This window comes from Lichenostomus cassidix, chromosome 20 (genome assembly GCF_008360975.1).
Source record: "Lichenostomus cassidix isolate B80296 chromosome 20, HeHo_3.0, whole genome shotgun sequence".
Classification (NCBI taxonomy): domain Eukaryota; kingdom Metazoa; phylum Chordata; class Aves; order Passeriformes; family Meliphagidae; genus Lichenostomus; species Lichenostomus cassidix.
The window spans coordinates 140,091-156,134 of NC_139500.1; the positions used below are offsets into that span (position 1 = coordinate 140,091).

The 16,044-nt window shown below is 39.2% G+C and overlaps 1 protein-coding gene across 9 annotated transcripts in view; it reads right to left on the bottom strand.

Annotated features, from left to right (window-relative positions):
• SULF2 (sulfatase 2) overlaps nt 1-16,044 on the bottom strand; it is an 81,490-nt gene that overhangs the window by 42,270 nt on the left and 23,176 nt on the right. For 6 of the 9 annotated variants that reach the window (XM_085079389.1, XM_085079382.1, XM_085079381.1 and 3 more), the window contains one exon: nt 2,255-2,501. In XM_085079389.1, coding sequence (XP_084935515.1) covers nt 2,255-2,429 — 175 coding nt within the window. In that variant the 5' untranslated portion in view covers nt 2,430-2,501. The other 3 variants (XM_085079386.1, XM_085079383.1, XM_085079388.1) reach the window with 3 other exon arrangements.

Here is a 16,044-nt window from a genome sequence, read left to right on the forward strand (position 1 = left end):
TACAGTAGGCAGATCCGACTAAACTAAAGATGCTGAGTCCTCCACAAAGGGGACAACAGCATTGTATTAACTTATTTAAATGGCTCTAATGGGGAAAAAATCTTTGCTCCTAACTAATTGTTTCTCCTTTTCACTATATTCCTCCTCTTTATATTATGCTTGTCAATACAACTCTTTTGATTAGACAGTCTACGAAATATGTAGTTTCAGTAGTTGTTAGTGTTCTCATTTGTCTTCTCCCATTTGTATCCCTTACAATTTACACTCACTCTCCTTTGACTTGGAGATTATGCATCTGATCCATTAGCCCGTCATCAGTATTTTCCTTTTTTCAATAAAAGGCTGAGGTTTGGTTTCCCAAGTAAAACTGGTGATGAAGAGTCATACAAAAAAAAAAAAAAAAAAAAAAAGCTGTACTCCTTTCAGTAAAGGACAACATAGTCTTTCTTGTAAACTCCACCCAGTACTGGCACACTGCTAAACCTATCTGTAAATAAATAAAGGCAAGGCTGGCAAAGGCACTTAAGATTGTGTTATATTCCCTTTCACCTCCAAAGTAGCTACAAAAGAACAATAAAAGCTATAACACCCCTCAGTTACAGAATATTCTTAGGAACAGATGAAATCTTACCCATAGCTTTCTCTGCTACACTTTCATAGCTTCCAACTTTTCCTTAGCTTTTATTTGTAACTCACATCTTGTTTTCATCTTTCTAAAAATGCACTAACCATAATCACCACAAATGCAATTTTGGATTGCCATTTTGATTAACTTGGACAGCTCACCAGACAACAGACAGGAATAAAAATTAATTCAAACAAATATTAGGTCTCCCAAAGCCATTAGTGGCAATTGATGAATATCAAATCTCAGCTTCATCAAATGGATTTTGCTTAGTTAGATCCTAATTTGCATGGACATGTGCCCATTATCTTGAAATTGGAAAGCAGCATATTATCAGAGAAGTGAAATATACTGTCCAAAAGACTTAGACAACTGCATCAGAAACACAAAAGCTAGCATAAAAAAGGAGATGATACATTTTTTCGGACCACCTTCCAAGCCTGCAGGATAATGTACTTAGGTTCTTTGGGATATACATTATTGAAATTGCTTCATTTGTGATCCAAATAACCATTAAAAAAAAAGGTGACAACAACAAAATCTTCTGATTCTACTACTTGGAACTGCATTTAATTTGATGAGATTATTTCCATAGCAGGCTTTCTTACCACCTTGGAGAAAAATGTGACATCTATGGTACCGCAGACATACAGTAATATCAATACAAAGGAAGCATCTGTAAAAAGACTGCCACGTTGCTGTGATTAACTTCTCAACAAGATGAGTAAGTGCATGAGAAGTACAAGTTGATTAATTTTATGTTCTGTTCCTTTGCGAGGTCTGTTTTCCAAATTTTCCTATTCATACTAGAAATCCGATGCATAAAAATTTGGTGGCAAAAAACCCCCACCAGACTACACATCCACAAGTTCTCATTTTTCAGATGACCCAGGCTTTATACACACTTCAGAGTGTAATTCTAATGCAAAATTATTAGTGTTAACTGGCTTGTGTTAATCGCTTCTCATAAGTAAAGGCAACATTTGGTAAATACAAGCTTGTTCATGTAACAGAACAAAACCCAAACTCTGTCAGTTAATTCATTATTCCAAATCATTTGGCAAAGCATGTGTTTAATCTTCATCTCCTTTCTTCAACAATTAACATAGCATTGACAACACATTAGAACATTTTCATTCTGTACCATTTTGGTCAGTAATTAACTACACATCTAAATGGACAATTACAAGAATAGTATGACTGTGTCAGGTAACATTTAAGTAAATAAAATGAAAAATGTATGTGTAATGAATGTCTGCAATTACACAAAAGAATTTGGGTAATTACAAGGTGCAACTATCAGTTATGAATTTAAACCTACTGTTTTGGCACATAGCTTCCCAGGTTATACTTGCAATTGCCAGAAGCAAAGTTTAGGTGTTTACATGAAGACAGACAGGCATGAACTGCGTCTTTCCACAGAAACAGGAAGTTTAATTCGGGACTAGCTTTTGCTGTGCCTGAATTGCAGACAGAGGCAAAGGATGTTCTACAAAAACGCAGGTTTGAACTTGTTCTTCCTCTCATTTTTCAAACTGAAAAAAAATTATTTTGAATGCAAGAATCCAGCTTCAAGGAAAAGCAGTACCATGCTTAATGGCTAAAATTCTCTTTACTTTGGGCTCTTACCAAGCTCTACATCCTGATCATCAGTAAGAACAAGGATGATGTTTGGGCGGATGTTTCTACGGTCTCTTTGAAATCTCCCCTTCAGACGCTGATTTAACAGGAAAGTTGAACTTCCATCCAACAGTGATAAAACAGTCATCATGAATAATCCAAGGACAATACCATGCTGTGCCATGTTGTGCTGATTTAATGTTGTCTCTGAACAAGGTAGGTTAATGGCATTTATTTCTTTTTCTTTGCAGGTCTCCTATAAGAGAGAGGGAAACAAGTATTTATCTATATTTTAACCCCTCGGCACCCCTCAAGGAACAGCCAGGTTCTCTCCTAGGAAGTAAAAAAGCAATGTTCTTGAAATAATCTAACTCCTAAGAAAAAAAATAACCAAACTCCCAAACAACAACAAAGCAAACACATTTTTCTCATGCCATCTAGAAGCAGAAACTTGTAAAATTAAATTCATAAGCTGTTATCAGTGCAGGCAATGAAATTTCACCCAAAGCTCAGCAAGTTCAAGGACTTAGCAGGGTATCAAATTCTTTTGCTTTCATACATATAAATAGCAATCATCTTCCTTCCTTCTTCTTCCTTAGTGTTCTGAGATGTTTTCAGATGACATTTTTGTTTGCATCAAAAATGCAGATGTTGAAGAGAAAAACCCTCATATGTATCATTATTTTTAAACAGGACGATAGCAAAATTTACTGAGCTAACAAAGTATCTGCAAAGTCAGAGAACACTCAGACAGAAGATTTGTTATACGCTGATTTATCTTGCAAATTTCATTACAGAGCAAAGTTGCCCTGATCTTGGAACTACGGTATGATACTGTTTGAAGTCTACTATAGCTTTGATGTTATTGTGATATCCCTTTAGCATTTCTGTTGGCTTCCAAGATTCTATTTTTTTTAATACCATTATTAATAATGAACACATCTGAAGGCCCATTACTGAAAATGTTTGGGAATGGATGCATCAAAGTGACTTGAACTGCCTGTGACTTGATTGCAAAACAGAGCATATGCCCCAAAATTTACTTGATTGCAAAACAGAGTAGCTGGTACTACTCCTGTTAATGAGCCAATAAAAAGTTCTTATCAATTCCTACAAGGAGATTACAAGAAATTAATTAGCATACTGAAGAAATCACAGTTTTGTTCAGTTATCTTCAGAATAGAAAGGAATCTTCTCTTGCTTTCAGAAGTCAACAATATGAAAAAGTACTGAAAATATCAAGTATTAATTATTCCATCAGATCCAGCAATCAAAGAGTCTGTTTTGTTTTTTTAAATTCCCTACTTGCTCCCTGTCTTTTCCTGGACTGGTGCCAATGATCTCTTTTAAGAGAAGAAAAATCAATTAAAAATGACACAAGAGAGATTATCTGCTTTTTGTAAAGACCAGAAATGCCTGAGCAGAAAGAACATAGCACAATGAGTTTTACCCAAAGAAACATGTCAGCTATTCAGTCCCTACAGCCACTTGGGAAAACAGTTTTTATTCCAGCAGATTATTTCATAGCCACATTATCACTTCATCTCTGTCAGCAACTGCTCTTTGAGATAAATTTTCTTAAAGTTTTCATGCAATAGCAAAACCACTGGTCTGAAGAATAATATTCAGTTTCTATGCTCAAATAAGAAATACATACTGAATTTCTACATACGTCAACAGATACATTGCTATAGTACGATGGAATATTTATTAAGGCTACTTTCCCAATTTGCACACTAAGAGGGTTTTGAGGAAATGAAAAATCCTCTTTCATTACTAGTCTGTCCAGTGAGTTTCACAAGAAGGTGAAGTTAACTTTTTTCCTAGAAAATACAAATTGATTTAAAATATCCTTGCACTTGTTCCAATGGGTAGGGAAGGAGCTTTCAAATTTTACAGATGCAGCTTTATTATCTGCTGCTGCTGCTCAGAGATCTGCCAGGCTATAGCAAAAGAAACACTGACAAATCTAATCAACATTCATTCCTTTTACTCAGAATTCCATCTGCAGCAGTACAACCGGGAATATTCATGTCAGAGTCAACGTGCTGCTACTGTCCAAAGTAGTCAAAAGCACCTTGAGAAAGAAACCTGGATCTGTTTCAACAGGGGAGGACAGAATGTTTGCTTAGCAGGCACATATGCCTGAACAGGAGCTTTTTGAGGGAGGAGGTAGAGAAATGCCTTCTGCTCTTCAGAAATTACTACTTACATACTTTTGTTAAAAAAGATAAACTGACAGTATAGACGTTTTCATTACACACACACATTTTTCTGAAGATATGAAAGTTAATGTGAGTTTTCTTCCGTCTATACTAGCAAATAGCTTCTCAAAATAATAGCATTTGCTGACTTTTCTTGCAGCACTTGGAAGGCTGCTCATTCTTGCTATATCTGGTCATAACTACCTTCACTACAGTCTTGAGCATTTAACAGCCTCTTACATTTTTTCTTCTTTAACACAAATGCATGGAAGTAACCTCATGACCTCATTGCCTCTCTCCCCTCAGCCTGTCTTTTCCTCACAGTTTATTGTCCCTCACACATTCCATTTGTAACTCAAACCAGAAGTTCTCCCCAGCTCAGAGAGCGGCTTAGCTACCAATAAAACACTTAAGACATTTGGGGAGGCACATAAACTGCTATTCCGCAGCTATTTTATCCACACTTGTATATTTATGGTTAAAAGAATTAGTGATCTCTGAAAGGATACTGCGAGTGGAAGGAGAATTTCATGTCAAGTACAACAGGCATCTTCCACCAAACCTGTTATCTCTTTCTCATTCCCCCTCCTTAATGAATATTTTTCAGCTATTGTGATGTGTTATGTTCCTATTGTTATCAGAGTACATACTCTGGGGAATCAACTCAAAGTATGTAGTTATGTGCAAAAGTCATACCAATAACTAGGTAAAAAAATTAAAGTCATTTTAGAAAATAACCTATTTCCTAAAGTATGTTTTCATGTGACATACATGCCACAACTAACAGCATATATGCAGTACAATCCAAAAGCTAGCTTTAAGTAGTTCTCAGAATAGCAACACAAGAGTGTCCCTCATGGATTGCCAGTGGCCAAATACAGATTGTTTTTTTAACCCCCAGTCTTTGGTGAACTTCCAGGAAGAAACACAACAAAGTTTCTATTAACAGTTCTTTTCCCATTTCTGTCATCAAGGTTAATCTGCAACTCACAGATAAAGCCAGAACAGTTCCACAGCAGTGCCCCAGTCTGCCTTCACATTTAATACAACACCCTCTCCAATGATGCATTTTGATCTGCACGATACAGATGGTCCACTGCTTTCTGAGCCTCTGCAGGCCATCCTCCAATATTAAAGATTCTTAATCTGCAGTGGCTCTCATGAGAATTACGTATGCCTCTTATTTTCTTCCAGATTACCCATGCGAACTTCACAAGTCTAGTCACTCATGTTTCATATTTTGAAAAGTGCTATCAGAAATTTAGGAAATCTTCTTCAGATGGGGCATCTAGCTGACCTTTATTAAGCCTTTGAAACCTCTTAGAAGGCTGCTATAGAGAAAGTCTGATCCTCTTACTTTCTCCTTTGTGGCAACACAGAATGTTAACTTAACTCATGTTATAAATGTTGAAGAGATGCTGCCAGACATTTATTCCATTTATAAAAGAACTAGGCAGAGGGCTGTTTCCAAGTGGCATTCAAACCAAGGAAAGACTTCTTTATAACACGGCCCTCAGTAATTAATGTCAGTTCTACGGCAGCACAGGCAGAATGCACAGGGATGACTGATGTCAGTTCTATCCCAGATGGTATTTTTAAAATGCTATTGATTACTATTGCTTGGCACAGATGTAAGAGGCCCTGTGTGTGCAAAATTAGTAACTGACAGTGGCTGGCATAGACTGAGTGTTCCCAACCACAATAATGCAAGTTCGAGCACAGCCGTTCCATGTGTAAGCTCAGTGCAACTTCACTGAACTCAGGGAATTCAGTTATTACAACATAATCAACAGTAGCATCTGACTCTTCCTGTAAAAGAAAAGGTGTAAACACGTAACAAATTAATTCTGAATTAAATATTTAAGTCTGCTTCGAGTCTACTTCTAGAAAGCTGCTTCTAGTAATGTTTACATTAACTGGGTTTGGGTTTTGTTTGTTTTGTTTTTCTTTCAAATAAGTATACTACAAAACACTAAATACAGAAATAGTACAACAAGTTCAACTCGCCCAGCAGCCACACAGTAGAATTGCACAGTAAGGGAACACTGCTTAAAGAGAAGCAACACACACCTGCTCTCAATACAGCTGGAGCCAGTACCAGGTATATTATTTAAGTAGACCTAGGTGTGTCATTTGTCCAATGTTTAAATTCATTGAAATACAGGGTGCTGGAGCCATTTCCTAGCAACCAACACAATTAAATCCACCCTGCCAGTTAAATGGATTCAGCTGTGCTGCTGCTCTTTCAATGCAAGTCACTCCTATGCATCCAGCTTTGGTTATGCTAGCTCTTTTTTCACTAAAGCTGTCAACCATCACTTCAAACCATTACATTGTAAGAGATAAACACATTTTTATATGTGGATTGGGAAGAATCTTGTTTGCAATCAAACAAGGTTCCCAGGGGAAGACTGTTATCCACATTACTGCTGTAATCTAACAACATGCTGCATTTGCTTATAGTTTTCTACTTTCTGGGTTTTTTCCCCCCAGGCAGTCAAAAATTTAAAGAAATTAAAAAATAAAATCCCCAGTGCTAAACGTGACTCTTGAAGATTACAGTTGTGCTGATTTACAGTCAGGAACAGCTTCCAGACTTACTAGAGCACTGAATTACTATTCGGACACATTCTTCCGACTTGCTGGTGAACTCTACACCAAAACTAAATATTTATCACAGAGAAGCTTGATCACACTACAAAATCTCATTCATACTTTGTAACTTTATTTTAAATAAAACAGAATTATAAATTAGTAATAAATTTCCCTATAACTTGATATTTTAAGAAATGTTTTAAGCATCTCAATCTACTATTTTTTTTGTCCGCTGCTTGCATCTTACTGTTAGAACTTCCCAGAGACACACAGAGAATTAACTAGTCCTCTGATAGGTTAAATTGCTATTTGGATCCCCCAAATCCGCAATAACACGCTTTTCTGCACCATATGCAACAACCAACAACAACTTCAAAAAACAACAAATTATTTTGCTTTTTTACCTATTATCTTCACATAATTATATATAATAGATGCAGCCTTTGATTTTAAAGATAATTATATAAGCTTGTATAAAGTATAGTAATAACCACAGACTTTCACTTCTGAGAATGCCGTAAGGGAATGAATGCAAGCACTTTCAGGTAGAAAAAGTAGGCAAAACCAGTTACCATTACACAAACAGATTCTACCAAGTAAACACTTTTTTGGGTAGCTGTATGGCGGGGAGGCTCACTGTGTTTGCTTGCAGAGATGCATACACACACAGGCGTTCAGATACACATATTAACCCGGATCCGTCCGGTGATGTGCCAAATGCAAAGCTGAGTTCTATGGCATCAATTGTCTTTTAGGAACTGTTTTCCGCATAGACCCGTAGCGGGGCGGCTACCTCAGCCCGCACCCCCGAAACCCCCTGCTGCCAGGCCGGGCCCCCTCCTCTCTCAGGGAGGGCGGCAAACCTCCCCGCCGGCTCGCGGCCCCCGGCGGCAGCGAGAGCCCGCCCGCCGGGCCGGGGCCGGCAGGGCCGCAGCAGGGCGGAGGAGCTCCAGGGGAGCTCTCAGCACGGCTGGCCGAGGCCGGCGGGACCACAACGCCTCCAGTCGCAGTCCCCGCCCGTCCCCTGGGCCCCCTCACCCAACTTCCAGCCTCACCCTGTCCCTATGCAGCGACCGTAAATGCTCCGCCCTGCTTCCCCGCGATGGCAGCCTGGCTCTGTGGCCAGCAACCCCACATGCAAGGGGCACGGCCGCCCCGCCGTCCCCAGCTCGTGAGGCGAGGCGGGGTCTCCCGACCTCCCCTCTAGCGCTCCCCACTTACCCGCGGAGCCGGCGCTCAGCCGTGCCAGGCCACGGCCGGTGCTCCCACCGCCCGCCCGCGGAGGCCAGCGCCCGGCGGCGCGGGGAAGCGCATCCTCCGGACGCGGTGCCGGGCAGCAGCCGAATCCCGTTACCCAAAGCGTTTAGAGGAAGCGCTAGGGCGGGTGCTGCCCCCGCCTCTTCTTCCTCCTCTCCCTTCTTCTCCTTTTCCCGTTTGAAAAGTTCATTTACCTCGAGGATCCTCCTCCTGGGATTGACGCAATGCCCAGCGGCGCGCAGGGAGGAAACCTGTTCCACCAGCCCCGGGCTTGTTCAAAGTCCAGGGGCAAAGATGATGTGCGCAGCCCCGCACCCCGGCGAGCACGGGGGAACTGGAGAGGTCCCAGAGCCAGCGCCGCTCCAAAGAGAAGGGGCCGACGCTGAGCTCCCGCTGGGTGCACAGCGCCTTTATAAGCAAAGGGGATAGTCCATGGCGGGCGGGGGAAGGGGAATTTAATTGCCCCTCATGGTCTGTGCTCTTCTTGCGTCCTGTCGCTAGCGTTTGGAGAGTGCTGCCAGCCCCACGCAGCAGCTGCCCCCCACCCCCAGCGCTGTGGGGCGGAGGACGGAGGTGGCAGACTCTAAAGGGGCTGAAGAGCTGCGTCCGCCCCGGACCCTGCACCGAGACACCTGTGAGGGAGAGCCCGAAGGCTTCTAAAGGTCATGCGAACACAGACCCCGTTCCACTGGTGCAGGTGAAATTAAGGGGCCTAATATTCATTAGTAATTAACAAGAGCTTAACAAAGCTCTTCGAGGTAGGGACTGTGTTCACAGCAGGTGCTGTCGACACTACCTGCAACCAGTTACATTTTACTCCTGGAACTTGTTTGGGTAACTATCTAAATCAGTAATATCTTCAGTGGATTCTTTGAAGTGGATTCTTAAATAAGTATCATTCAAATATACTAGTAGATTAACATGTTTAAAAAACCATAAGAATGAAACGTTTTCTTCTAGCATTCCTATGCTGCTAGAGTCAGACAAGCCAGCACAGGTTGGTATCTCAGAACTTCTTGACACTTCTTATTGCATCTAATATTCTGCTCAAACCACGATTTATTAGGATTTTATCTTTAAAACAAGCATTGCCTCCAATGACCTCATCTGGACTTTGCTGGAGAAGGTTAACAGTCTTAAATAATTTTTCATTGTTGGCTCTGTTCTTGGCTATGCATAGACAGACCCTAATTTAGCAAACAATGAAATGGGACAATTCCTCCAAACACAAGGATGTCACTGTTAAGGTACCAATTGTGCTCCTGTATGGACAGGAATGAGCAATATATGTGAAACACTGTATGTCACTACAACTGTGTTCACATTAGGGGCTGCAACAGCACAACTATATTGAGATAAATAAGCCACTCCCTAACAGAGAGTTAGAGTAATCATAGACCCATATGATGTGCATAAAATAGGATCTACATCTTGCTAACATGTTGATAAAAGTCTTTTATTGCTTTCTGAGATAACATTTGACCTTTTGCTAGCAACTTTCAACTCACAATGGAACAATTTACAGACAATGAATTTTATAACACACCTGTGAGCCACGATGTTCTGACTCTGCATATTTGAGACATGAATTAGTGTCTAAAGGCAGGTGAGTCACCCAGAGCCAAACAGTCTTTCAGGCCATGAACAGAACGAGGAACCCAGCATTGCTCCGTCCTAACCACAGGCCAAGTTTGTCACCCGCAACCTATACAAACTGCCTCTAAAGGGACTGCAAGCAGTAACTACCAAGCCAAAGAAAGTACTATGTTTGCTACACAGTGGTCCACATTTCACGTTGAAGAGAAGAAAATTGACCATCTCCCTGTATTTCTAGAGCACTGTAAAATGGGATTTTCCATTTTAAGAAACACACGACCTAATAAAAAGCTACAATTTCATTAATGTAAGCTACAAGCAACAAAAGATACTAAGACTAGGATTAGTGACATTAGTATAGGAATCTAAACTTGACTTAACATCACTGGAAAATCTGTCGCAATAGATTGCTCATGTCAACAACAAAAGAGTATGTTCACCTCACATGGAGTGCATGTAATTTCCATTAATGTTAATGGGAGTTATGCAAGTGCATTAAGAGGATAATATACCCCCCGGTCTGAGATAACTCTGCAAAGTGAAAGGTGCTTCCCCTTCAAGAGATGGCATTTCCATCTCATGTATTTCAAAAGAACTTCTTCTGGCACCATTACAAAACAGGATGGCTAACAACTATTATGCACCCAAAGTTAAAGCAGTTTAGTGACTTCAGCTAGTTTTTTTTCCTGTTGTCAAAAACTCAAGGGATACAGATGTATTTAAAATACTGTGGTTTATTTGAAGTCTAAGGCAGTAAAATCATGTGAAATTACTAGTAAAACAAGAAGGTCTGAAAACTTACTAATGCAATGATAAATAAACCGTTTAGGTATCTTCTCTTTAAATGAAACAAAGTCACTTTATTCACTACCTGGAAAAGGATTCCACTGATGTATACAGATCATCATGGCTGATTCAGAATTCAAAAGATAAAATGAAAAAGCAAGATCATTCCCTTTCACTGCCACACCAGAGCTTTTACACCAAATAAACTTCAGATCTCTCCTGCAGCATGCCACCAAGCAGCTTGAATTTATTTTACTGCACCTCAAATAACAAATGTTGCCTATTATCTGAATAATTTGTCTAAAATTATACTAGGACTTTCTACAACATCCCAGGATTACCTATTAAGAGTTAGCAGAAAACAGACGTGCAGTCATTTCTTTAAATATCTCACATCCATCTATTAAATATCTAACATCACATTAAATATGTAACATCATTGTTAGCCACAAAATGTTCTCCAAAAATTTAATCTGTGGGTTCTCTGTCCACCTTAGTCTCAAGTAGTAGGCATAGAAAAATGTGTGGAACAATGCATATTGGACTATTAAGTAAACTATGGAGTTGCATGTAAAGGGGAACCACTTTGATCCACCTGGCAGATAGTGGGGGTCCACCGCATTATCTTTTAATCAGTTCTGAGACAGCAGCTAAAACTTAAGGGTCTATGTAACAAGCACTCAGGGAACCGTCATGAGGAAAGGGCAGCATGTCAATGATACAGAGAAACAACTTCTGGGAAACAAGACGACAGAAAATGTCCAAAAGTCATTGAAAAATACCCCAAAAATAGAAGCTAAGCAACATGCTGTGCGAAGCATGTCTTTTTCACTGTTGCCAAATATATTGTATTTTCAGAGCTTGAGTATCATTCTCATACTACGTGAAACAGAAAAAAAGCTGGCTTTCACACTTCTACATACTTAGGCAATGCCTTCTAACTCTTCTTCAGACTTGCTAATCTTTAGCTTTATAGTAACTCATCATACGCAAACCTCTCATACCATTAGTCATTTAAATTTCTCTTCTCTGCTTTCATGTTTCTTAATGTGTACATACATGCTTTGAGCCATCTTCCAGTAGTACATCTTTTCTTCCCTTCCCTTCTCTACAGTTTCTGCAAGTTCTCATTTTCCCCACAAATTCTCAGTTGTGAGCATGTGGCTGATTAAACTATAGGTACAAATCAAAGATTAAGTGTGAGAATTTGCTGCTGAAAATGTGATTTTAAAAAGTTCTACTGAATTTTAGGATGGCCTTAAAAGGTCAAACCAAAAACAAAAGGGCTGACTTTAAGCTGTTCTGCCAGTTCAAACACATTCAAAAATGTCATTGGGATAACTTCATCCACAGAGACTTCGTGCTACATCAGATATCACTTCTCCTCCCATAGTTAAATAGAATAAATCATCCATTTGGTTCAATCTGGCAGAAAGACAGATCCAAATTTAGTTTATACTTCCAGATAATCCAGCAGTGCACAGATTCAATCTTAATGATTTCACATGCAAACTGCAAATGTCATTCTTCTTGCTTTAAAACAAAGCTGGGGATTGGGAGTGTTAATATTTGCTTATCAGATCTAAACATAAGGTGAAGAGACTGGAACTATTTAGCAGACTGTGTCACAAAGTAGAAGCTTCTTAGACCTTTTCCAACTGCAACCTCATAGCCAGGCTTCTCAAAAAAGTTACCGGCCCATTTTTCTTCATTTGGTTTGCAATGTGCCAATCTCCTTATCCTCTCACTGTTAAGACTCACAAAAATGAATGCAGGAAAAAGTTCATTTCACCTGCCTCAGCAACTAGAATAGCGATGAGTTAGGAGCTGAAGTTTTAGCACCTTGGATCAGGTTAGTGGAAAGGAATAGTGAAGTAATGTGGCAGATAATTATAGAACAGCTACAGATACTACTAACTGAAAATGGATTTTTAAAGCTTATGTTGTATAACTGCTTCTGACTTTAATTAAGATACACACCAGTCCCCACTTTTCCCATTTTCTGTGTCAGCTCTGTGACATAAATAATGTGTTATCTCCACGCTTTTTCCCCCACCACTTTTAACCAAAACAGACAACATGGTATAAATGGTACAAGCATGCTGGCCTGAGGCAGTGTGCAGAAAATTGCAGCAACACTATTACATAAGATTAGGATAACCAACCTCTTTACTTTTTACAACCCGAAGCATATGGCATTTAAAAATAGTCTAACAGGTCATTCTGTATGTGTGATGATGACTCTTTCTGAATATTAGGCCCTGAAATATTTTGTAGCCCATCTGACATATTATCACAGTCTGAGGATTACAATAAGGATGGCTATTGCTGGGGACGGTATCAGCTGCATATGAGACTGATGTTGGTAGCAACAATAACGCATAATACCACCATCTCTACTATAACAGGAGCATTACAAGTTCTCTTGCTGACCTGAAGCTCTAAATACAAACACTGAGTGACTTGAATAGCTTTGCAGCAGCTCCAAAGTTAAAAAGACTGAACTACAATAGACAAATGAAATTGTGAATTCTTCAAGTGTGTAATATGAAGCTTTCATTTTCACGTACTTTCATACATACCAACACTCAAGACAATGCTGCAATTCAATATTGAATGCAAATAAGCTACATGACAAACAGGTAATACTCAGGTGTTACACCATCCTGATCTCAGTGAAGAAAAGTTCCTCAAAAATTTGGACAGTGCTCTCATACATTCAGAAACTATTAAACTTGAATAACTCCATTAATCAACAGTGATACATCCTGAAAAACTTGTAAATACTCTCCAGCACCTTTGATAGTCACAATTTTGTTAATACTTCTTTTTACCTTTTCCAACTTAGTAATGCATATGGGAACAGTCTTATCACAGCTAACCACAAAAGTCAAGCATATTATCAAATAAATAATTCTAGAAAACTTGGATGAAGTCTGAGTGAGCATCTTCAAGCAGAAAGTTTATTATGATTTTACATTATTGCTTCAGGAAAATCAGGCCAGAAAAAGAAATAAATATTCCTTGACAGAGGAGTCAACTCGATTGAGATAAGTAAATATTCATAGGAAGAAGAGACAACAAGATCTAGGTAAGTAGGTAGAGGAAGTAGTTAGCAACCCAAGCTTCCTCTCTCAGTTAGCCAATAAAGATTTTCTGTGAAAGGAAGAGGTTAGGAAAACAGACCGTGCCAAATATACACACAATGTTTTTAGACTACATATAATGTACTAAAGAACTGAATACTTAAGTGCCATCTTAGTTCACATCTTCCATTAGTGCTGCCACAATTTCTTCATTCTTTTCTTCATGTGCTGCAGAAAACACTCACAGAATCTCTGGCCCCTGATGAGAACTTGCCAGTACAACAGTATTGCATAGTGGCATCTAAACTGACAATTACTACGTTCTTCTGGTGTTTAAAGAAGCACTGCTATCTATATATTAGAAATTCACAAAGGATTCAGCGTCTTTATCAAAAGTTCTAGAGGCAAGAACTCAGAATTTCATCATTTGAAAGCTCTGGTCCCTAACAAACCAGTTTAAGCATATAAAGAAACAGAGGCAGTAGAGACCGGCCTAAGGCTTTCAATTCTTAGAACTTACATGCTTCTGCTAATTTACCAGTTAGCTAAGCACCCTCATTATCAGTCCTTGTATTCCTGTGGCTGACCACTCTTACCCTTACTTTTTTCAAAAGAAGCCAGCATAAGAAGGTGGTTGTCTGCTCAAAATCACAGTGTGATCCATTGGAAAGCAACAAGTACCTGACCCCTACTTTGAGTGGCTTAGTAAGAGGGTGCAATGTATTTGCATGTAATGCCATTCATCTAATTTCACATATGTAGCAACATAAACAATGATACACATGCAGAGCAACAGAGAATGAGGTTCAAGAATTCCTGATTACTCTAGTTTTTCTGACAAAACCCTTCTACTGTGAGAAAAATTTACACCTAACTTCCATTAAAAACTAGAGTGCATGTCAAAGTTCTGTTTTATAATAAAATTTTATCCAGTATATCCTTAAAGAAATAAATACATAAATCTACTGAAACCAAGGATTGCATTGCACATCCGGTTCTCTACCTAGACAGGGGATGAGTAAGACAAACAATCTAAAGGACAACTACTTATGTGATAACATACTGAAAAACGCCAAGACATTATGCTGGTCTGAACAGTGCAAGAATCAAGCAGGAACAGAATGGCTTCAATCTAAAATCTCAGTCACTTAAGGTCAGCAGACCTGATGGCTACCAGGCTTGCTATATTCAGGGATATGACAAATTATCTCATCTTTCCAAAACAGTTTCTCCAGAATCCTACACAAGTAATACATTTACAGTACACCCAAAAATCAGTGTACTGCCTGTTTCCAACACAAAGCACATACCAACTCTACCTTCCTGATGTTCTCTCATCTTTATCTGTCAAAGCAATGCCTTGACATCAGATATGAGAATGCCTCGTCAAGCCTTTATCCATATTCAGTCTGGTACTTTCACATTTCCCCCCTCCATTCTTATTCTTCAGTTTTGTCCTTCTTTTATTGTCACCAGCATGTTTGGTACGCTCAGAATATGCTTAATCCAACTTAAAAAAAGATGAAGACAAAGAGTATTCTACACAGAACCCACACTGTGTAAGCTGCTTTTGTTCCAGTCAGACCTGAAGTCAAACTACAGCTTTATAGGAAACACTGTTTTAAAGTTTCCTAAATAGTTGGTTGTCTAATAGGAAAAACTCTGTGCCATCCTGAGCACCTTTGCCCTTAAGGAAAATACATTCCTTTAGAATTATGTACAAATGTAAAACACTTACACGAACTACATACCTAATTCCTAGAATACAAGATTTCATTCTCACTCATTGCATTATGCTTCAAAACTAAGCAAATTTCAAGCCTTTGATACTGCTTGCGCTATTGCTCGGGGGGAAAAAAAAACTCTTAATTTGCAAACTAAGGAGCACCTGAAAAAGAAAAAAATGTAATTGAAGGTACTTTCAACACATCACAAAACTCAAGCAGTAAGGCTGTATTTAGTATTTCATTCTGAGCTCCATAGAGCTTTGCACACCAAGTCTGATTGCATGTAGGAACGCGCTCACCCAAATATTTGCAGAGATGTTAAAATGAAGGTTGTATTAACACCTAGGCAGCAGCATGTATTCATCATAGCAATGCACTCTTCTTAGCATGACTTCAGAAAGACCAAATAATGGTTATTGACAATTCTGAGAAAAACCTTGAAGTTCTATTTCTGTTTACACATTTTCCAGTCATGCACTAAATACAGCAGGGCTTACCCATGCCAGCTTTTTGCAAAAGCCTAACTGAACAGCAGGACTAAGCAGATA